This window comes from Grampus griseus (genome assembly GCF_964374135.1).
Source record: "Grampus griseus genome assembly, chromosome: 1".
NCBI lineage: Eukaryota > Metazoa > Chordata > Mammalia > Artiodactyla > Delphinidae > Grampus > Grampus griseus.
Window position 1 is genome coordinate 63,916,728 of NC_139017.1, and position 24,971 is coordinate 63,941,698.

The window sequence follows — 24,971 nt, forward strand, 5'->3', positions numbered from 1 at the left end:
ACACCTTCCTCGGCTCACCCACTAAATGACTTCATACGACTGAACGCTTGCGCCATCCTCCATGCCGAATATTTCCAGAAGGGAGGCGATATTTTGGATAACAAAGGGTGGTCGAAACACTGGGATTTTACTTTTTGTTTTAAGTGGGGAAGGTTGTGATAGTCTATAAGGATAGGCAGGTAGAACTCTATGTTGGGGGAGGGGAGTGCTGAGCATATCCGATTTTGTGATTTGAAAGCTTGAGACCACTCTGCTTTGAAGTGACTGCTGGCCACCGGACTTGACCCTTCTAGACATCAATAAACATGGGAATGACTTCCTGACGGAGGGAACAGGCTGCCTTGAGGGATGGCAGCTCTCCCCTCAATATGACCACAGGCTGAGCGCCCAGTCATGAGTTTAGACAACAACAAAATTTGGAGACTGATGGGGGGGCAGTATGGGGTGGATCAGTTCTGGCCCCTTTGTGATACCCCTTTCTGGATCTTCCCTACTGAAGAGTGGCAAAGCCAAGTCTGGGATGTTACTGGAACTGTTTTTACTGGGAGAGTGTCCAGTGCAGCGAAACTGCCATGCGGGCTTGTTTTCGCCCTCACTAATCCTTTTGATCACTAGGTGTGATACAGATGGCCAACTACTCAAGGAGTTATTGTGTGCTGTTGTTGCCAGGAAGTAGCCGCCTAGCCAGGGACCACTTTTCCATCCTCCTGCCCCACCCCCCACCCCTCACATTTAGGAATACGAATATAAGGGAGGTCTTGGTTAAGGTTTTCAAGAAATGGTGAGCCTTCTACACACACTTTCCCTCCTGCAGGCCAGATGTGGAGGACTACAAATTCCTGCAGGGTGAAGGAGCGTGATGCCCGAATCACCGCATGGAGACGAGATATCCTGACCAGGAACATTTGCCAGAGGCTATTACCATTATAAGTGAGAAGTAGACTCGTACTGTATTTGAGGCACTATACATTTTGCTCTATTTGTTACAACAGTTTAGTACCACTCTAAGTAATAAACTAAGTGGCTGAGTTAGGTCCACAATTTTCCAGGCAACGGAAAAAGGAAGTGGTCTGAAACTACCTTGCGTACCCAAACTCCCATAAATGTGCTCCCTTGTTCAGATGTGAAGAGGGAAGGCAAGACCTCCATCTTGGCTCCTGGAAATGCTCTCCAAATCAATATCGGCAAGCTAGTCTTATACTTTTGAGTCCATTGGACCCTTAGCTAGTCCCTTAATAAAAATAATAATTTGATCCCTGATGACTCTCCATTCCTTTGATCATGATCATTAGAATCATGATAGAGACGAAAGGGTGAGTGACTGGTGTTTTCAATACAGACCGGCCTCGCTGTGGGGCTCTGGGCGAAGCCTCCTGAGAGCTAAGGTGTGAGAATGAGAAAATGATGCATGTGATGCCCCTAGAGGAACAATATGCAGAATGGCAGACAAGCGGCTCCACCCCACTCCATGCATGGGAGAGGGTGTTAAGGGCTGGGATGCAGAATTAGCTGTTGAAGGCTGAAGTGGTGGTCCAGCCAGAACACTCTGAGACATCAAACTCTGTAACAGACCACAACCCCAAAGGTCGGGGCTCAGTGCGGGCACAGACAAACCACTGGGAGAGACACACGGGATGGAAGACATAACACACGGTAGGCGTGGACATCTAGTGGAGTGGCATCTAGCTAGCATACTTCTGAGAGCCTACAATTGGGTAGTGTTTCTAACCTAGATTCCTTCCCCTGAAGCATCTCTTGGCTACCACAATTTTCCTTATGACCAGATCACAGCAGACAAAGACAAGGAAAGGAGAACCACTGGGCGAACAGCTGTGACTCAGAAACTTAGAATTTATTCTGGAACATCACCCTGATATTTTAACCGGTGCTTGGTGGATGGGAGCTAATCACAGACAAGCAGACAAGATGGGGTGCTCTGCCCTCCTACAGCACAGCTAATATTTGCACATAAAAGATCCTTCTTTCGGGCTTCCCTGGTGGCGCAGTTGTTGAGAGTCCGCCTGCCGATGCAGCGGACACGGGTTTGTGTCCCGGTCCGGGAAGATCCCACATGCCGCGGAGCGGCTGGGCCCGTGAGCCATGGCTGCTGAGCCTGCGCGTCCGGAGCCTGTGCTCCGCAACGGGAGAGGCCACAACAGTGAGAGGCCCGCGTACCGCAAAAACAAAGATCCTTCTTTCCCTCTCTCCCTCCCTCCCTTCTTACTTCGGGGTAAGTGACGCAAGGTCATTTGCCCCACTGTCAATGTAGACTTTAAAATGATGAGGGTCACAGTTTAAAGCCACACTAACCCACGTCTTACTTTGGGGAAAGACAAGTTTCCAGCAGGTATAAATTTACACAAAATACAAGTATGCTTTTTTGCAACAAAAGAAACTATTTATTTGGAATATGCATTACCAGTACAAATTAGGAGACTGTAAAACCTACACCGTGTTAGTATCATTAGAGAACACAAAATTTCAGTTGGAATCAAAAGGGACAGAAGCCTGTGCTCTCACAGAAGCAGGAAAGCTTAAACTTTCAAAACCAAAACAGAGCAGAGCTTTGCAGGTTTATACTCTGAATAATAAGAACAGGGGAGGGGGAGCGGGAGAATAAAACCAAAAACCAAAGGAAAGCACTTCAAAATAGTTGAAAACGCCAAAGGAAAGAAAAGAAGTAAAAAGAGAGAAAAGGGGGAAAACATTGGATGTTTTATTAATTTTAACAAAAGGAAAAAAAAGTTTACAAAAAAATAAAAGATTCCAGAAAGCTTTGAGCTAGGGATTGAAACCATAAAGGTGATGTGAAAAGCTTGTCATTATTTTGTTATGACTTAAAAACAAGAGTGCAAGCGTTTGGGTAGAAACACTTCCTAAAGTGTTCTTAACTCTTCTTGCTTGGGTTCTTGCTGCTTTCTGAATGCTTAATCATTTGTTGAATGAAAAACATTTAAATTAAGCTTCCTCCAGATAATATTGCTTTCTTTTCTCCCCTAACTTAACAAAAACATCCCAAATCAAGCCAGTTTGACAGCTGCCTAAATCAGAGGTTCATACGAGGCGCACTGCCAATGAATCAGGTGTAACTGCTCAGCACTGTAACAACAGCACTGAGTCTGGCTCAAAAGATCAGTAGGCCAAATGACTCTAGGACGGCTTCCTGGATCTGGTCTACTCAGCCAGCGGTGCACAGCCCACCAGGATCTCCTGTGGGATTCTACTGGAAGAAAAAAGTCCTCTCTAGCTGGAAAGAGTCGTGGAACGTTGTTATTAATCAGGAAGAAAGAAAAGAAAGCATTTTATTGTGTCATTCACAACCAACCAAGGCAAAAACCTTTCCCTACAGCACAAGAAGGTCCCCTGGACCAATTCCTTGAATTGTTAAAGGGCTAAAAAGAAAACTCAAGTCCTTGCCTTTGTTTTTCTCAGGGATTGCAAGAATGCCACACACTCCAAAAACTGCAGGTGAAAAAATATGAATCATGGTGGGCTTGATCTTTGAAGTCAACTGAATTCTGAAACAAACGGAAGTACAAGGAAACAGCCTATTCTACAAATGTCATCTTTTCACATCACCTCAAATACATATTTAAGGAATAAAAACAGCAAGACCATAATCCTGACAATTAAAAAAAGCCCCCCCATAAACAAACCAAAAATAACACAAAACAAAACATAGTTTCTTTTTTTATATTTTAAAGAGCAGAAGAAAGAAAAGAAAAGAATTTATTTCTGGGTCTCGAAGTTAATAAACATAATAACGTGTTAGGCTGTACCTATTATGCTCACTATTCCAACCTTTTTTTTTTTTTTTTTTTTAGTTTACAAAATGAATTACTGTCACTTTTAAACATTGTGAAACAGGAAATGGATGTGCACAACTCGACACTTTTCTAGCATTCTTGAACTAATTCACAAATGCAAGAAAATAAAAGAAAAATGGGGGAAATGGTGAATGTAGGTAGTTCGGTGTTAAAAACTAATGCAGGAATGATGTGCATTGTCACAGAAAGAAGAGGGGAAATCCCCCATCCTGTTTTGCGTGCTATGAGGGTCATTTTTAAAATTTTTATTATAAACACTATTAAATTCAGACCGCTTTTTTGGTTTTTTTTCTTTATCTGAATATACAAGAACATTCATTATCAAATGTTCATCATCAATACTACAAAGAACGAGACACGAGTCGCAAGAAACAATGGAAAATGTTAATAAAGCTGAAAGAATCGTTGAGTATTTTTTTGTGTTTTTTTAAGTTTTTTTTTTTAAATTTGAGTTTCTGTAGTTTCATCTTTTTTTGGTATCGAAGTCAGGTTTTTCTGGGCAGAAAAATAAAACTCAGAAGGAAAGAGGGGCAGGGAAGATATGTGAGAGAAAAGGCAAACGGTAAATAAAGAACTACCACCACAGCAAAATGAAAAATAAATGGAAAGGTGTCACTTGGCAAAAGTACCGCACAGGAGTCAATTCCAAGCCAGGGGGAGGAGTCAGGGATGAAAAGGAGGATGTGATGAAGAGTTACAAGGTGGGCAAACCCTAGGGCTGGTATCATTTCTCAGGGGAAATCTGCCAGGGAAAATGGAGCGCTCCCACTTCCATCAGAAAATGAAGGCGTCTTGGGGCACATTTTGGTATCTGTAGGATTGACCTAATACGAATTCCCAGGGAGCTGTATTTCCAGAGGCACGCTACTTTCCATCCCCAACCTTCCGCTGCCAGCGTTCTCATGCTTCGCTTAATGCAAAGAGATGTGGTGGCCGCCACGTTGGATGTGATCGTAGGCGAGGAGGTGAAGTCGTGGGAAAGGTACTGGATGCGAAGAGCACTGCATGAAGTGCTAGGTGGGGAAGATGCTGTGAGAGGTGATCAGTGCAAACTACTGCAGGGAGAGAGACTGCTTGTGCAAAGGTAGTACTGCTCTGATCTATTTCATCAACTTAAAACGGCAATCATTCAACCCAAATCTGGAATCATTCTTCCTGTTTCCAAGAGAACCCTTTTGTGTCCCTTTTGTACTTTGCCCCTAATCAGGGGGATGCGATCCCACCATATTCCTCTGTGGGTAGTTTCAATAGATCCCTGCCACTCAGACAAAGTTCTCCACTGGTTTTAATCACTGTAGAATGGTCACAGGATGGCTCCTTCCAGGAATCCTCTTTATCAAGCCCTGCTCTGATTACGGCACTGGTTAGAAGAGAGTCTTTCTACTGACCTCAGTCATCCAGGCATAATGCCATCTTGCCAACTATTTACTTTTTGCATTTCCTTCAAATACACATACCTTCTAGTTCCTTAGGTTAACCCCCCGCCTCCCAACAGCCACACACAGGAACATTTTCGAATCATTACTGAAGCGTCATGCAGAATGTCCATGACCTTGTTAGCTGGCCACTCTCACCCCTCAGGGTCTTATACCTCTCCCGGAGGCTGCTCAAACATAGCAGATGTGACAGGGACTAAGTAGTTACAAGGCCACATACTGGATTCAAGTACAAGCTTAGAGAACCACATCCCATTTTTTCCAATTTAGAGACATCTCTATTCTAAGAAACCAAGCAGACCAAAACAAACAGAAGGAACAACACTAACCCTTCTCTTTGTCATCAGGCTGATGACCTCAGGGGACTAATGTTAACCAGAAGTTAGAACAGGAAAACCATTTATTGCCCCCATGTGGCATGAACCAGTTTATCTTAGGGATGCTTCTTCCCCTGACTTCACAATTACAGATTGGATATGAATGAAATCAACTTCTTCGGCCTCTCACACGCCTCTTGGTGAGCCAGGCGTAACAACCCCCATTTTACAGATGAAGAAAATGAGGCACCACCTCCCACTTAGTCAAGTGACAGAGCTGCCATGTTTATTGCCGGCACAGTTGGCTATGAAGAATGTGAGCACAGGCGACATGAGGACAGCTTTCTAGTACCTACTCTTCACTCTCAGATATTACCAGGGAATAAAAATCATGGATGATTTCACTGAAAGCATGACCTCCCTGCTCTCCATCACTCTCAGGTCTTCAAAGTAAGCAAGCAAAAATTTTGCCCAAGCCATGTTCTTATACGTCTTTCTCCTCCAGGACGAGAATGTTGGAGCCCTATAACCCTTTGGATAATTAATACAATGTCCCTAACATAAACACAAAAACAAAACAGAACCAAATCCATTGTAGGCTTTGTAAGTACTGTGTGTGACTCCCTGAGAGCTCCAGAGGTGGTGAGAACAGGATTAGTTTGTACTGGAAACCTGGGCTTCATCACGATCGAGTCCTGTGTATGTCGTTCTGGTGTGTGCACGCTGGGGGCCTGGAAGCCCCAGGCACACGCTGCTTCTCTGTGTCAGTGACCTTCACTCAGAGTTGTTAATTCCCTCTCTTGGGCTCACAAGGTATAATGCTATGGTTACTAATATAGGTATCTGAATGTGGCACATGCCTGATTTGGGGCAAGTGTAATGTGTGAGGCTGTGCACATGCCTACGTTTGTATGCTTGTGTGTGTGTGTGTGTGTGTGTGTGTGTGTGTGAGAGAGAGAGAGAGAGAGAGAGAGAGAGAGAGAGAGAGAGAGAGAGATAAAGGGGATAGGTAAAGGGTTGCAGGATAAGAACCTTCTACTCCTTAGTGATGCATTCACCACCATGCCTAACTCAGACCTGGTTTTGCAGTAGATTCTGAACACCATTTACTGCACGGTCTCCAGAGACTGTCCCTCTGAAACCAAGAGCTGTTATTGGGAAGATGCAAAAGCCTCTAGGAATTCTGCCCTTGTTCCTTGAGGCTTCTCTTGCTGCCTGACTTCCTGCTGGGAACCAAGCTAGCAGAGGTGAACCCAGAAACTGTGGCACTTGTAGAAGCCCAGCAAAGGCAGCCCCCAAAGAATACCTGGGGCTGAGAAGGAAGAGGAGGAATTGTATTCTAATCAGAATCGCCCCCGGGGAGGTTAGAGCAAGAGGAGGTAGGGCGGCCTGGAATGAGTAGGGCAATGTGGCGTATTCCTGCTAAGAGGTAGTGAGAGTAACGAGAGAAACAGAGAAGGACTGCCTGTTAACAGAGGGAGCAAGGGATCCCAGGGAGGTAAGTCTGGCCCCTCAAACCACCAGCATGAAAACATACCAACACTTTTATTATTTTCTTTGTATTTTTTTTCCTCTTTAAATTCCTCTAATTGTTGAAAATATCCTTCAGGGATGTAATAGAGGGCAGGGACCCAGGGAGTCTAGGACAGAGGGAAAGGGGCAGGGAAGATGATGGACACCAGGCTGACAGCTGGAGGCAGGGAAGGGTGGCTTCTACCCAGAAAAAAAGGGAAGAGAGTATAAAGAAGTGTCCAGATTGGCTGAAACAGCATCCCAAAGAAGAGAAGAGAAGGAGACTCTTATTGTGTGTGCTGATTGCTTCGACCTCCAGTCTGACCGCTTCAGCGTTGAGAAACCCTCCCTCCTGGCCCGGCCCCGACTGGAGCACAGGGTCAGCCGGGATGCGACTGCTGGGAGATCAGTTGGAGGTATCAGAGTGAACACTGCCAGGGCCTTCTGTAGGGGAGGTCACTGATGAAGGGGTAGTAGCATCCTGCCAACCTCCATTAGCCTAGAAGGGAAAAAGGGAGAGAAGTCAGTCCTCTGAGATCGGGTGGCCGTTCTGAGCAGACAATGACAATAAGGCAACTTGGGTAAAGGGCCGAGCACAGTGCCTGGCCCACGGGAACACTCATCCAAGGGGCGGCTAAGACTGTGGTCGATAATGCCCACCTCCCCCACCCTCAGATGAGTTTGGCTCTTCCCAGCGAGCCTCTGGACACAGTACTAGCACCTCTCCCTTCTCACAGGCTTTGTAATTCAGTCCAAGCCACCAGATGATTGTTCTGTGTGCTCTAGGATGACGGCAGCTGTCCCTGCAGGCCAAGGGACCGAGTTCTAGCTCCGACCCTGGCAACAATTAGCTATTGGTTCTGGCGAAGCACTTCCCTCTGTTTGGCCTTGGGTTCCCCTTTAGAAAACTTAAAAGATTAGCTCAAATGCTTTCTCGGGTCCTTTCCAGCTCTGGATGTTCCCTGTATTATGGGATCCCAGGCACCTGTTCTACGCAAGGTTCTGTTCTAGCTGCTCGAGGGTATATAATGATGAGTGAGATACAGTTCATGTCCTCAAGTATGGGGATGAGACAAGCAGACGAATGAACTATAACGTCAGGCAGAACCTAATACATGGTACAGCCCAGTTGTCATGAAGCTTCAAATGAAGGCAGTATCTCCTCTTGAGGCAGTATCAGCAAAGGCTTCATGGAGGAGGGATTCTCTGAGGTGAGCCTTGAAAAGCGGGTGATCAGACGAATAAAACAGGTAAAACAATGGTGCCAACACCACAAGGACTGGTCTGTGTGACTATATCTAAAAAGGTGGTAAGACAGGAAGCTACAAGTTTGATCTGTATTTGTAGATCATCTTCTAAGACTCTAAATCCAGATGCATTAAAACAATAACATTGTCCTAAAAGGATTTGTTTTAATGACCACCCCTTTCCAAAAATACCCCACCATTAAACAGCTGAAGAATGATTTGCTACAGTGGTTGATTCATGACTGTTCACATATTTTAAAGCACTGAACTGTACATGTGCTAAAAGGCCCCTTTTCCCCAGTCACTGGGTTCCTTTGAAGTTAATAGACTCTCGACACTGGAAATGTTAATACTGAACAGACCAGATTTTAGGGAGTCCTGGTAAATTATTTTTATTGTACTTTCCTCTCCTTTTACTCCCTGAAGTAGGTGGGGGTACCTGGGGGTAGGTATTATTATTGCCATTTGGGAGGGACCACAGCTTCCACCCTAGTATAACCCACAGTACTTAGGAGCATGGCTGGCACTTGTAGGTGCCGGCAAACATCCATTCACGTCTCGTTCATAAGAAAGCACAGGTGTAAGAGAAAATCAGCCTTCCAGATTCCGACTGAGACAGAACACAGGCTTCCTAACCTTTGAACCGGGCTCCTTTTTCTCTGCCCTTTTCATCCATTTGGCTCTCTCTGTCATTGGCTCACCCAAATGACGCTCCAATGTTCCCAGGAAAGCCACGCTTTTCATTCAGAGATGCTCCCACCACTTACTTCAGCATGAGGGTAGGTGTTGCCCCACACACCTCACTTTAAGAGCAGATCTGGACACTAAGCGGGCAAAAGGTCATCCTGGGTAATGCCAGGAACACGGCCCCTCAATCTTGGATTATCGAATAACTGCTCTCAAGTTCAAATCTCCATCTCTTAACTGAGTCAGGCAGCTCTACCCACTCCCTTTTTCTGTTGGACGCCATTTCCCCTGCTGTTTGTTAAAGAGAGATTAGAAAGAGGGCAATGAGGGGAAAATGAGAATTCTTTCTCTTATAACAGGAGGCTTTGCTATCTTTTGGGGCCTAAGCCTCTGTAGTATGATCAGAATCAAGAAAAGAATTCATTCAATTTCCACATTTAGGTTGGTCACCAGAGTGACAATATCTTACTTAGCCTCCCCTCTCAACCAAGAACACATGTATTCTTTTGGTACCATTTTAGGCTGATTGAGAATCATCGTTCTGTTTATTTTTCCCTGAAGAAAATCCTTTAGCATCATTTATCTTTTCTGACGATAAAAGTAAGATGTGCTTATACGATATTTGCAAATACAATATTTGCAATTATGCATGCAATATCATATTTGAAAATAGGAGAATTGGAAAGAACAAAGAGTACTATAGCCATAATCCTACTACCCAGAGATAATTACTCTTAGCATTTTGATATGCATCCTAATAATTTTTTAATATGTGTATGTTTATCAGATAGGTAGATAAATAAATTAATTAACTCACTAATTAAATAGACTGGAAGGGGTGTGTGTGTGTGTGTGTGTGTGTGTGTGTGTGTGTGTGTGTTTGCTGGGTAGCATGGGATTTTAGGAAACTTTCCAGGAGCTCCATAAGCACAACATCATAAAGCAGAGAGTGAGGTGCTTATAAAAGAGGAAAAATGTCATGTATCTTAGACTTGACCTGGTATGAGACAAGTAGGGGAGGAAACTCTCTAAAGCAGCTAGTGTCCATGTCATAGCACGTGGCACAAAGGCATGTCATTACATTGCTCACAAATTACCAGCACTACCATTGTTGAGCCATACTATAATTCCATTAAAATAACTGTAAGTGGTGCCCCAAATGAAGCCATTAGTAAAAAAAAAAGGAGCTCTGTGGCGTTTCATTAGCAGGGAATTAGCAAGGCACTGTATATTGACCAGAAGGTTCTAGAAGACTTCTTTGAGTCATCTCTGAGCTGAAATAACTCAAACAGCAGACATTTGATCTCTTTCCTTCAAAAGTTCTGTTTTCTCAGACCAGTGCTCAGGACGCCAGAGGGAAGAGAGAGCTCACAGATGGTGGAAACAGGAATTAGTGCAGCCTGATACCAAAACCAGCATTTAAATTATGCTAGTTGGCTTGGTGAAGAAGAGTATATAAAACCTTAAAAAACCTTATTAAAAATAAAGAAAGAAAAAAAATCTCTTTAACTGCCTTTTCTTCACTCCCCCTCCGTCCACAAACACACACACAGACACATATGCACACACACTTCAGATGGGGTGACCAATTGCCCCAGTTTGCCCAGGACTCTGGGATTTAATGGAATGGGGGACTTTCAGTCCCGGGTCACCCTACCCCAGGATATCCCAGCTATGACCCTTGATTTCTTGCTAAATTCAGGACACTGTAGCCTATGGGTTTCAAGTTAGATGAATGCAAGTACTTTTTAGAACAAACGAGTCTAACACTGGGAAATGTTGAAGGATCCTTTTCTCTGGAGGTGCTTTCTACCATGGCATATTGTCTGCCGCTGCTCAAGCCTCCGTGAGATCAGAAAGTGCGAGCAAATCCACCCTAACCGGCTTTCCCGTAAATCACTTCGGCCGTTTCAGCTGTATCATTCCAGCTTTAATGTAAGACGTTCAGAGGCTGCACCGTCTTGGGAAACAGCTGACCTCGCTTACTGCCACGTTAACCCGGGGAGCAATTCCTTCCCTCTTCCTCCACTGCGGGTGAATATTAAGTAGGAAACGCCGCCTTTGTGTGTTTGTTTATCTCTGGGAACAGTGAGAGTCAAAGATGGTCTCATTAACAACCGTGTGAGGTGGCGGGAAAATAAGACCTCTGTTTTAATTTTTCTTCTGCACCCCAACTGCCTCCTTCACTCTCCGATGCAAACCAGCCTTTAAAGGGACACACTCACTTTGTAAAATGCTGTTGTTGGAAACCACCCTGAGGGGATACAGGGGTGGGAATCTGTAAAGCCAAATATGCCTCCATAATGGGAGAGAGTTCACATTTACACCCAGTTCCTTCAGGTTAATTCTGTAGCCTGTGGCCTGGGAAGCAAGACTTGGTGTAACATTTAATTCCACCAGGGGAAACCTAAGCCGGCAGCAGGCTTGACCTGGAACCTCATGAAGAGGAAGCTAATAGAATATAGAATTAGGACAAAATGCAGTAGATTTCCTAGTTAAGGAAATCTGGACTTTCAAAACACAAATTCAAGGCATTTGGGAACAAAATGTTTCAGGAACAAAAATGACTACTCTCTATCCTACCCACATAACTTGATAGACGCCACATTTTGCCAGAATCCCATCTAATGGATAAGGCAAAGCACGCCTATCAGAGGAGGTGGAGGAAGCCAGCCATGGAGCTGGGGATGGAGTGATGGTGGGTGGCAAAACCCGCACGGTTCCTCCTGAAATACACAGGAGCACAGAACTGCAGCTTAAGCCCTGACTTCCCTGTCCTCTGTTGCCCTCCTCGAGCCAGGACTCAGGGGGCCACCTGCCTCTCCCTCACTGTTGCGGAGCCAGTACCCCTTTTCACCCAGAGCAGTGGCTGCTGGGCTGAGTGGGAACCGCTGGTCCCATCCTGCTCTTATTCCCGCTCTTCCTCTGAGCTTACCTTAGCAGTACATGGTTGATGCAGAGAATTCATCACCTGATGTGACAGCCCAAGCGAGCCTGGCACTAAGAAACTCTCATTTGCAACCCAGAAATACACTGAGGTGCCACAAACCGGCTGATGTCAGCACCGAGTTGAGCTTGATCTGCATATGGGCCAGATGCCATTACCAGCAATGCCTTCAGCAAGGGTGAGGTAGACGTGCCCCAGGCCCTCAATAACCCAGGCCCTGGTGGGGCCAGACAGGAAGAAAAACAAAGAAACATGCATGCATCCTCTCCCCCCCCCACACACACACACTTGCACATACAAGCACACACACAGCCATCATTTATCAGGGGAGACATCAGCTCACACAGTGGAGTCACACCTAGATCCAACATTCTTCCACCAAGACAGAACTATGTCTTGCTGATGTGCATAGACTTTTCCCAAGATTATTCTGTGAGCACTTCCCAAGAGATGCTCTGGGATGAAAAAATGCTACTGGAAAGCCCCCTTAGGGACAAAGGATTCAAAATTTCCCTGGGAAATTTTACAACAGTAAACAGACCCACGCCTTTTTGGCACCCCTACAGTTCCCTCTCGAGCTGCCCTCAGCGTGAGCTTTCACAAATGTAGTTTTGATCATGTCACCTCCCTTTTCAAACCTTCAGTGTCTTCCTACTGGACTCAAGGTGAGGTTCAATGTCCTCGTCAGGTCTATCATGTCCTGGACCTTGCTGACTCTTCAACTCCATGCTCATGTTTAATATTTCAACCGTATCAGGGTACTTAGAAATTCCTGTAACAGAGCTGCCATTTCATGCCCGTTTCTTTCCCCTTGAATACAGTGCCCCACTCATCCATTTACTTGCCACTATTGCCCTGCTTCTTTTTCAAGACTGAGTTTAAGTATCCTTGCACCTGTATCTGACCCCTGGCAACTTTTCTTCCTCCTATAAGCCCTCCAGGTCATCGCCGCCCCCTACCCCGCATCTCCCTGCCAGGATGTACCTCTATCACAGCACCTGTGCCGCCGTATTGTATTTGTTCTTTCACACGTCTGGACCATGAGAACAGGGCCATGGAACTTATCTTTGATTCCAAAGTTCCTACCATGATGCTTGACACAGCGTAGATTTTAATAAATATCTCTTGGAGGAACATAAGAAGAAGTAAATAAACATTTAGTGGCACTGTAACATCCATCCTCCATCGTGGGTATGGACACAGAGAAGGGTATCAGGTCCCTGACCTCCACAGTTCAGTCTGACTACACGTAAAGAGCTGTGTATACCTAGAAAATATTCAAGATGCAAAGCAGAGGTAGCACCAGGGTTCAAGGTAACTTTTACACCTAGGAAGTGAACGTTTCTCCTGCGAATAAGTAGGCATAAAGGAGATCTGGTACTTCATAGCTTAACCCAAACAAGAAACTATGTTTCATGTTTATATTGTTCTGTTTTCTTTTTAGGGAAAGCAATTGAGAAAAACATTGGATACTGCCTGTTGCAGTTCCATCTTAACAAGGAGTGTTCTCCACAGGGCACAAGGAGCGGGAAGATATCCCACCCTGCATCTGGAACGGTCTCCTAGTCACCACCTCAGGCATCCTGGGAATCAGACAAATGTACAAAATAGACATAGTCCCAAAGTGGCCTGTAGGTCTTTGCCCATCTTCAGTCTCTCGAGGGCTGAGACCCACATGCAGGTAGAGCTTCCACCATGGGACCTGGGAAAGGAATTGCCAGATAAAATATAGGATACCCAGTTGAATTTGAGTTTTAGATAAACAACACATAATTTTTTAGTGTAAGTATGTCCCATGCAGTATTTTCATTTGCTAAATCTGGGTAACCCTGTCTGGGAAGAACATGTACTCTCAGCAAAAACTTTTTTATTCTAGCCTAGTTTGGCTAGAATAAATTTTTTGACCTTTGACCTTCTGCACCTGTATCTTCATAGAGGGAATGTCTTCCTTGTGGCTGTGACCATCTCTACCAAGCCCTTGCCTAGCTTCTGCTTGGTGTCCTGCTATTTATCACAGTTCATTTAAGAATGAGGTAGTGACATACATACACTACTATGTATAAAGTAGATAAATAAGGACCTACTGTAGAGCACAGGGAACTATACTCAATATTTTGTAATAACCTACATGGGAAAATAATCTGAAAAAGGAATATATACATAACATATGTATAACTGAATCACTTTGCTGTACACCTGAAACTGACACAACATTGTAAATCAACTATACTTCAATTTTTTTAAAAAAAGAATGAGGTAGTGACTTGCTCTTGTAAATGAAGTCCTGCTCTGGAACCTCAGCCCACCAACTACTGCCTGCCATCACATTTCCCTGAAGTTGGTCCTGTCTGGATTATCCCATGCCGCTGGCTCTAGGATTCCTGTTTCCACGGTCCCCTGCCAATTGGGGGTATCCTCTCTGATTGCCACTTACCACTAGGTCAGTCCCTGGTGACCTCACACCCAAGTCACACCACCATACCCCTTGCTAGTCTGCTTCCCACCACAGACTCTTGAGCCCTGAGATTTTGCCGTGAAGGTTAAGAGAGATCAGTGGTACCATTAGCCTTTCCTGGTAGAGAACAGAAGTCAGTACTTTAAGGTGCTCTGAAGGAATAATAGATTTCTCACTGTCCAAGTGAGATTCCTTCCTACTCTACAGAGAAGTGAGAGGTTTTTGCCTTTGCCTACCCCCTTCTCTGGTCTCTAGGAATCCATATCTTCTTTCATGGCCCAGCCTGAGGGCTACCTCCTTTCTGCAAGTCGCTTCAGGGCAAACCATCACCCACTTCTCTACGTTCTAGTACCACTGACTTTTTGACCTTTCATGTTGACATTTAACCACGTGCAGCTTTTATTTATGTAAATATCCATGCGAGCACCAGATCTTATTAGCTGCAATCCTTTAATTCTTAAAATCTACAAATATGTGTTCAGTGCCTACCTCATACTATGTACGAGGCATACTGTGGTAGATATAACACATTTTTAAAAAATGTGGTGTCTGCCCTCATGGAGCTTGCCGACTTGTGGGAAATAGACATTCAAAACATATCAAAAGAACAAATATAGATTCCAGATGGTAATAAATGCTATGAGACAGAGGAACAGGGACCTCACTGAGGTTGGGGCTTCTGGAAAGTCAGCCTAAAAGTGAACAGAAAATAGACAAGTAAAGAGTGGGGCAAAGAGCCTTCTAGGCAGAAGGAGAAACCTGTCCAAAGGCTCCATGGAACCGAAAGAAGGCCTGAAAGAATGGAGCATCGGAGCACAGTGGCGAGTGCAGCAAGACGGGCCTGGAGAATGGGATGGCTTGATCACGCCAAGACTTGCAGGCTTTGATTTTTATCTTCAGTAAGATGATAAATCATTCAACCACAAGCCGTTAGAAGACAAGGATCATGTCTTATAGAGCAACTGCTCAATTAAGTACCTGAGTTGAACAAATAGAGAAATGAATGCTTTGAAAGCTTCTTTTGGTGCCTGTCCCTGTGTCTGTAAGGCCATCTGTATGCTGGTACCCATCGTAACTTTGTAGTTATGTAAGAATAGTAATAATAATTCTCTTACTTTGGTTGAAACAAATATATAATGGTACATACACTCAGTGTGAACATCTATTCTTCTCAGGCCAGGAATCTACGACTCAGCAACTAGAATTCGCCAAACTTAGTCCCCACTATATGCCACAGCTTCTGGACATTTCAGGTTTCAAAAGCTTGGGGCGCATGAAGTGCAGAGCATGGCAGCTACTGATCTCAGGGCAGAAGGCAGATGACCCATGCTCTTAAGTTCACCTTCTGGGAATCTATGCGCTGTTTATGAAGGTTCTAGAACCTATGAACCACGAGACTGGCCTCAGAGGATTCTTTCCGGGGATTCTAACACCTTCTACTCTCCAGCCTCAATCCACCTTACCAAACTTGGTTTTGGACAAGACAAACTGTATTCCTCGGGGGTTATACTTCTGAGACATCACTGTGTGTGGTACCACCTGGTTAGTTAATACAGTTTACCTTACACGGGCAATGCAAAGTCCTGGGCTGAGACCTGTATAGTCAGAGGGTAACCCTGATCCATGTTCACTTGGTATGAATGTGAACTCTCTCATTACAAGTCATTATCTCCAACTGTATCTGGCATGCACTCAAGGGCACTCAGTCAAAATCCAACTGCAAAATTACAGCACCATCACAGTGCAACATCCTGCCAGCTCTCAGCGCCACACGACTGAAGTACACGCACATACAGGTCAACTCCAAGATCAAGATCTATTTTGGAAGCTTCTTAACTTCATCCTTCCTTAATTCATCTGTTGTGAAGGCCCAGAATTAATACTGCCATGTAAGGCACCTGAGACACAGAGGATGGTCTGGGTTGAACCTTTCGTAGCTTGCACAGGATACGAGGTAGTGTACATTTCCAAGTTTAAGGCTGGGATGCTTTTGGATTTCTGCTCAAAGTGCAAATAGGACAGTTACTTGTAATGTTTCCATGTTCCACAGACTTAGGGGGGCCTTAGGTTAAATGTACATACAGGAAGTGAAAACTTCAAATTTGTTTTATTTAACTTTTCAGAGACAAAGAAAAATAAGCTCAGCTTGCTTTAGCTAAATAGAGGTGTCTTAGTGCAGAAAACTATTTATATCTGAATAAACATCCTCTACATCCAGCCCTGCAAAACTAAAGCACACGCACACTTACACCCATCCACACACACTGCACAAAAACACACATAATTTCCACACACTTTATCATACTGACGTAGAGCTAATACGTGTTCAGAAAATACTTATGGCACCTAAAAAATGTGCAAACACACAGAGATGCTGCAGATGCTGGAAAAGAGTAGCTCTATAAGACAATAGATAATTATATTTACTCATATAGCCAAATCTGAAAAATTCAAGCAAAGGGTATTTTTTTTACTCTCAGTATAAATTATCTGATTGGCTGATACAGACAGCTCCAGATTCTTCACTTTAGTTTCATAACCTTTGATTTTTGCCGTGGCTTTGTTGAAAGGCTATTATCTACTCAGGGTACACACAGGAACTGTATACACACCTGAACGAGAAACGGTGGCTATCTACGGAACACACACATAACCCGTGGTGTAAACCTTGAGGCTATTTACCATCACACAGGAAGCTAAATCCTCTTACACTTTCCTGACCATCCAAGAGACAGCAATTACCCCAGATTATCAGACCAACAATGACATGTCGCGTAAAGAGAGACACCGAGCCAACTTCACATCCCAAAGACTGGCATATTCAAGTACACTTAGGACATTAATAGCAATTTACGTGCCATCACTGAGACAAAGCCACAAAGGCTCCGTTGGCAGCCTCTTATTTTGAAGCCTATTATTTGTGGGAGTTACAGGCTATAATCACAACAGAAACTTTCAAAACCCTTATCTTCCGTGACGCACCAAATCTATTTCAGAGCCATAATTGCTATGTCACCGGAGAGTCTGCTGCTTAATGCACTCAAATGCCATTTAGTGTTTGCAGGGTCATTACAGCTAACAGAAGGGTAGGAGGGAGAGATGGTGGGAAGTTGTAGGGTACAGGCAGACAGAGAATGTTGAGGGGAACGTGCTAGAATGGGGCATGAGGCTCTACTGTGCCTTATTTAGGGAACGATACTGTTGTTTTGAGAATTCTACGTACCTATGAAATGAAGGCAAGTGCTTGGAAACTACGTACTCAACAATTCAGAGTTATTTTGACACCACCCCAGATATCTTCAGTGGATGCTGGGGGATATCCTCTTTTATTCTGAGATTCTCATCCAAGTATAAGACTGGGTTGATTTTTTAAATTTTAATTTTTTTCCTTTTAGATTGTCCCAGCAATCTCTGCAGTGGAAATCTTCCAGCTGTGCTGTGGGCTCAGGAGTCTGACTTGGCTTTTCTATATGTGTTCTGCCAGGGAATGAGAAGGGCAGAGGGGAGTGATGATGGTGAGATGTCAAAATTCAATCATCTAGAAGAATGTGCTACCTTTCAGATGGTAAAAGAAGATGCAAGGAGACAGATATAGCCTCCAAAATATGAGAAAACACCTAGTCACTCAAAAGACCATTTTTTAGACCTAAGTTGAGCTACGGTCGTAAGAAAACTTTTAAATTATATGTAGCTTTATTTCTTCAACCTGGCTATAAACTAGCCAATGACTTATTTGGCAACTCCTAATACTTAGGGGAATACTAGACATAGGGTAAATCTTCAAGGAAAGTTTTGACTGACTAATGTATCTCTAGGTTTTTTTTTTTTTTTGCAGTACGTGGGCCTCTCAGTGTGTGGCCTCTCCCGTTGCGGAGCACAGGCTCCGGACGCGCAGGCTCAGCGGCCATGGCTCACGGGCCCAGCCGCTCCGCGGCATGTGGGATCTTCCCAGACCGGGGCACAAACCCGTGTCCGCTGCATCGGCAGGCGGACTCTCAACCACTGCACCACCAGGGAAGCCCCTCTCTAGGTTCTTTTAGACAATTCTTGGGTTCTATTTTATAGTCCTGAGTTTTTTCATACACTAGAAATACACAAAATGTCAAGCCAGTTCAGATTGCAGGGTTAATATTTTTTTTAAGATCGCCACCAGTATCACGTATAGATCTGCCTTTAGTTTTCCCAGGATAACAATCCAGCTTTCACTCTGAAGAACCTTCCACAGAAATAGAATGAGACCTGGGACCTTATTCCTCCTGAGTCTTCCTCCATTGAGAAATAGAATTTTCTCTATTTTCTAAATATTGGCCCAGTAAGAAATGGAATCATACCTTTCTTGTGTAAGAGTTCTTAGAAATCAATAAGAAAAACATGAGCATTTCAAGAATGCATAAAAAAGACTAACAAACAGATGAAAAATGTTCAATCTCATTAGTAAATCAAAGAGAGATACAAATTAAATTAAACTAAAAATGAGATGGCATTTTATAATGTGATAATTGAAAAAGACTGAAAAACTGCTAAGACATGGTTATTGAGAATGTAAGGAAATGAGAAGGATCAAAAATGCTGGTAGGAACCATAAATTAATAGGAGTTTCCAGGAGAAAAGTTTACAATACATCACGAAGGCCTTAGATTTGTTCATACCCTTTGATCTAGCAGCTCCATTTCTAGGAATTTATTCAAGGAAATAATACAAAACATGCACTGAATTTTCTGTACTATGATGCTTACCACAGTGTTATTAATAATAGTAAAAAAAAAAGAAAACAGCTTAAACGTTCCACAGTAGAGACTGATTAAATAAATCACGGACCTTCCCAGTAACAAGCTCTTATGCAGTTATTAAACTTATGTTTGAGAAGAATGTTTAATGATATGGAAAATATTCATAATATATTTTTAGTAAAATAAGTAGGCTACAAAATGATGTGTTCCATATGATCCTAACTTTTCTACACCCACACAAAACATACTTAGACACAAAATGCTAGGAGGCTGCCACGCAAAAAGTTAGCAGTAATTTTCTTCTTTGTGAATTTCCTGCATTCTCCAAATTTTCTACATTAAATATTAATTTGTAATCCAAAAAAAAAGTAAATGTAAAATTTAAACAAAGTGTAGGAAGGAAAGTCCACATCTAATTTAGGTCTTTGTCTTGTGTGTTTGAAAGGTCGTGGCCAACCTCTACAGCTCATTGGAAAAAAGACCAGTGCAATTAATGGTCAAATCCAAGTCTGAGGAAGAAAGATGGAGGTAAGAGGGACTCTTCTGCCTGGAGACTAGTGCATTAGCAGGTGATTTCACAACTCTCTTCAAAATATAATTACCTGTCAGGAGTATTAATCAGTTGTTTTTCCCATTCCACAAAAATTAAGGTCAAAGGAAGGAGGCTAAACATAGCAAATCAACTTAGACAAGATGGAGAGTTGCTTGAAAAGCATTTGATCTCTTTTTAATTTTCCCTGTCCCAATGCCCAACACAACTGGTTAATAGTAAATTCCAAGAAAATGCCTGCTGATCGAATGAGTGAATATGAATGAATGAATAAATGAAGGAATTGTAGATCAAGCCCAAGTCTTCAGAGATAACACCTGCCCCAGAGAAAAGTATGGGGAAGAGAAGAAACAGCAACAGATACCTGGTCTCTGAACATATGCATAAAAGAGTTCTAGCATGAATTAGTAAAGATTATTGGGTATAAGGTATATGGAAGTTGGAGGTAAAAGATGGGTACTGGGATATGATAAATAGAGAGAAAAAGAAGAAAAAGCCATCGTCTTATGGGAGAGACTCTTTCTGGACCACAGAAACTCCAAAATGTGTAGGGGTTCCAGGCAGGCAGAAAATCCAGACACAAGTTGGTTGTTGGTTTTTCAAAAAAAGAAAGAAAGCAAAGAAAAACCTCTTGACAATAGGTTCAAGTAGGCTCACTTCAAAAAGTATGCATTAAAAAAAATTTAAAAAAAAAAGCATGCATTAAGCACCTAGTGTGTACCAAGTCTGAAAGGAAGGCTGGGATACAAACTAGAATCCTCTTCAGAAACCTACGGCTGAGAGGAAGTAAAGAAAAGAATCAGAGAAGAACGCCCATTCCAAGCCCAGAGCACTAAGTACTACGTAGGAACTAGGAAGAACTTCTAGGAGGAGATAATACTGATCTAAACCCTGTAAAATGGGTAGGATTATGAGATGTTTTCCCACTGACACAGGTTCCGGCCCATGGATTCTACTGCTTGAGAATTTTAACCACTAGCAATTGTCTCTAGGAAAGGCCAAGCTTACTAGGACAAGAGGGTTAAAGAACCAACATTTACAGTGCCAGGCACTGCTCGAACATGTAATCTAGAGAAGTACCGGGGCAGGTACTTGGTGATTTAACAGCAAAAACAATCACTCCAGACAAGGAATGAAAATTGATACCCATAGGTATATTTTTTCTAACCTTTAGACGTTTTTTTATTGCTGTTGTTCTGACGCCTGATTTCACCCCTCACTAAACTTTTTTTGTTTACATTTTTAAGGTCCTAATTATTTTAATAAAATTAAATAAGTTAAATAAGTTAATGCCTGTAAAGTTAAATGAATTAAAGTTAAATGAATTAAATAAGTTAATGCAGGTAAAGTGCCTAACACATGGGAAGAAGTCAGAAAGTGTTAGTTATTAATACAATTATTAAATGTCCTTTTAGCCTGTTAATTTTCTCTTCTTATTGTTTTATAATTGTTCTTTAATTTACTGCTTTATACCACTTCCTTATTTTATTACTACTTGATCTGTTTTATAATCTTCGTAAGTATGTTCTTAGAGGAGGTTATTTACTTTAACCACTCATTCTAGCTTATTTTATGTTGTTATTATCCTCTTTGCTACTTGCATATTTTAATTGCTTTTAATGTTCATTTTGCCATTTCACATGCAATTTTATCCATCTCCTGCCTTTTTTTTTTTTTTTTTTTTTTCGGTACGCAGGCCTCTCACTGTTGTGGCCTCTCCCGTTGCAGAGCACAGGCTCCGGACGCGCAGGCTCAGCGGCCATGGCTCACGGGCCCAGCCGCTCCGCGGCATGTGGGATCTTCCCGGACCGGGGCACGAACCCGCGTCCCCTGCATCGGCAGGCGGACTCTCAACCACTGCGCCACCAGGGAAGCCCCATCTCCTGCCTTTTTATCATTCCATTGCCTTCTTTCTTCTTCATTTTCTGTTTTTCTTATTTCCTGGATCTTTTAAATTTAATATTTGCCATTATTTTTTTCTATTTATTTTTTCTAGTTTTGTTCATCTATTACCCTTGTACCTGTTGCACTTATTCTTTTAACTTATTCTTTTAAATTTTTATTCTTTTTAATTATTAAAAATGCCAAGTACTAATTGTCGACAAAGGGGGCCACTTGACAGAAGTCCTGGTCCAGTGAAGCAAGGTGGCTCCTTCTCATCTTTTCTGCTGGCCTAGGAAAAACTGCTACTTCTATAGTTAATGCCCCAGTTTCTTCACTGCTGATCTTCCATCCTCCAAAAACATTACTTAACATGTATAATTTATTAAGTTAACAGGCAAAATTTTCCTCTTCTTCCATTTCACTGTCCCCAAATTAAAACTTCAAAACAAAACAAAACCTCTATTGATATTTGGTACCTAGATTCCTGAAACAGTCTTGCCATCTATTTTAGTGAACCATCAAATCTCTCCATGAAGAGACACTTGATCTAAAATCTCTCTTCTCTCTTGTGTATGATCACGGGGTCCCTGGCTAAGTTGGCTAGCCAAATATGACATAATAGTGGTGAAGAGTAAGCTATATCCAGGGAAGGACTTACTTACTATATAAGTTTTAGATTTAATTTTAGTAAAAGAACCAACCAGTCTTAAGCCTTCTATACGCTACCCTGAAAGGATATATAACAGAATAGTCATAACTGAGTTCTTAGAGTTCTTTCCCATATCAGCCAGGCTCCAAAATATTTATTACTAGGAAACATAACGGATTCTCTTACTGTAAGGTTCTTGACACCTCCCTTCATTAAGCGTAAGATCTAGAGGTTCAAGTGTCCATCTGGATAAAGGGAAAGAACAGAAGCTTCGGAGTTAGACGGTCTTGGCCCACACCCTGGCTCTATCACTGACGGGCTATTTGACTTTTGGGCAAACTACTTAACCTCTCTGAGTCTCCATTTTCTATCCATAAAATGGAGATGAGAATGTTTATAAAGACACTGGATTAGGGTACTCAATAACTATTATGAATTAGTATTCTTAGTATGATATTTGTGGAGGCTCAAGTTATCCCCAGAACTTTAAGCATGTAATTAATTGTGCTTTTGTTCTTCTATCCCTCTAAAAAGGCACAGAACCCTCAGTAGTTACGCTAGCTCTCTGTAGAACTCCTGAGCTCTGGTGAGAGAGGGATCTGAAACTTCCCTCATGAGAACCTCATCCTCTTACAGAGAGAGTATCCTCAAGGTCTACAGGTCGGCTGAGGCTGGCTTCCACACTCCCAGGGACTGGACCTCTCTAAGCCCCGAAGAGTTTTTAGAAATGTAGAAAGGTTCAAGTCAAGATGAGTTCAAAGACACGTCTGGCTTAGGCTTGAAAAATTATTAGGTTAGATGAATTAGTGGCGGACAGAGTGGGAAATTATGATGGCCGTCCCCCAAATTCTTTAAAAATCATATTATGTTGATTATATAAAGGTGGTGTAGTCCTTCCCTTTCAGTGAAGCAGGGGACTGAACCAGGTAACTCCCAGTCCTTCTAGCTTTCTGTGACTTTACAGAGTGCAAGAACCATGTCCTATTGATATTTGCATTCCTGGTACTGGATATCAGAAGGTTCTCAATAAATCTGTCAAATAAAGCACTTATTCATTTACTTAACCTGGTTAGTTGTTCCAGACTCAAGTCAGTCATGCCTTCTGCCTTATATATCTGGGAATTTGGAGAATATTTAGGGATCCAAATACTTAATATTTAAAGATGTGGAACAGAATATCCCAAAACTCACTTAGAGCCAGGTATAAGTAGAGATTTTTAAAATGTACCAAAGTTAAAAATAACAATTGGATTTTCTTAAAAAAGAGGTCTAATATTTTCTCTGAAAACAAACTTGTCTAAGAACATGGAACTCCTTCCCAGCTGTCAAGAAGAGGGCCATCTTCTGAAATCAATACTAACTTTTCCCCACAATTAAATTCAGCCAATTTAATTAGCTTAATATTTACCGAGGTCTAAAGGGGCTATGCCACTTTCAGGAGCAACCACAAAAACAAACTGCCCTTTTGAGGTTGTAACTGTTTTTTCTTTATGGAGCAGAAGGCGGGGTCGACTTGAGTCCGGAACAGCTAACCCAATCCTAGCCCAAGGACAGCATGGCTGCAAGGACAAATGTGGGCCCAACCGGACAGGATGCTATAACACATCGATTCCAATGAAAACAGCATGGCGTCATTGTCGTGTCAGAGATAGGACTATTTCCAAAAACACAAATTTATCTTTTCCTTATAGCTTTGAAGTATTTCCTCTCCTCCTGGATTTTCTTGGGAGTGGAAAAACATCATGCTTATAAGTAGAACAGGGATACTGGAAGAGGCCTTTGACAACATCCAGCTCAACTGTCCTTTTTAGAGTACAGGAGACTGAGTCTTATCGAGAGAAAGTGACTTGTCCACAGTTACACAGGCAGAAAGTGGCAGAAGTGAAAGATGTGTACACACATTATAAATGTGGTCATGTTTGGAGTGATTCTATCACTAGGTTTGAGATCAAGAAAATTCTTTGTGACTACTTCTACTTCTACAAAGAGATAAGGGATCTCCACAGAAGGATACTTATTTTATTTTAAGTCCATGGTATGGCTCTTTTGTGCAGCGGGGAGTAGGTTTCTCAAACTATTGCTGGTTGGTCTTGAATTCCTCTCTTCTGCTATATAGCTTAATTTCAAATTCCCTCCTAAACTACAAAGCTGATTGGCTCCCTTGTCCTAGTATTCCAAGAACAGGAAACGTAATCTCAGATAAAGTGTTGAATGAGACTGAAAGTTAAAATACATCTTGATTGGCATCAGGGTTTCTCCAACTTGACCTGGATATATTATGATGTAGCCTCATTCCCCGAGGTCAAAAATGCTATTGATGACATATTTATTGAAGGAATGGATGAATGAATTAATGAATACATGAATGCATGAATATTTAAATATGCCATTGAATGATCTGGCCTCATTCATCTTCTGTACCTTTAAGGACTTTCACCTGGCAGCTGGTGAAAAACAGTGGATTGCATATGAAATTACAATATTGGGATTTTTTTTTTCTTTTTGCTTCTCCAACTATTGTGGGCTCAAATAAAATGCTGTTCTAGTCTCGAATGCTCAGTTGATACGGTATTAAGGCTGAAAGGCCTCATCACGTAAGAAGCTAAAGGGACTTTCCCTTTGGCTCTGTCATCAGGGAGAGCCAGGCTTATAAGCTTCTGGAAGGTGGGAGTCCATCTCCTCTGTACTGCTGCCTTCAACCCTGCAGAGACTGGTTCACCGTGTTCAAGC

General features: G+C 42.7%; 1 protein-coding gene across 2 annotated transcripts in view; it reads right to left on the bottom strand.

The window, feature by feature from the left end:
• Window positions 1-2,389: 2,389 nt before the first annotated feature.
• Window positions 2,390-24,971, bottom strand: part of PBX1 (PBX homeobox 1) — a 282,619-nt gene continuing 260,037 nt past the window's right edge. For both annotated transcript variants that reach the window (XM_082650928.1, XM_082650927.1), the window contains one exon: window positions 2,390-7,591. Coding sequence is in view for 1 of the 2 variants with exons in the window: in XM_082650927.1 (XP_082507053.1) it covers window positions 7,499-7,591 (93 nt within the window). In the remaining variant the exon portion in view is untranslated. The remainder of the gene's footprint in view (window positions 7,592-24,971) is intronic.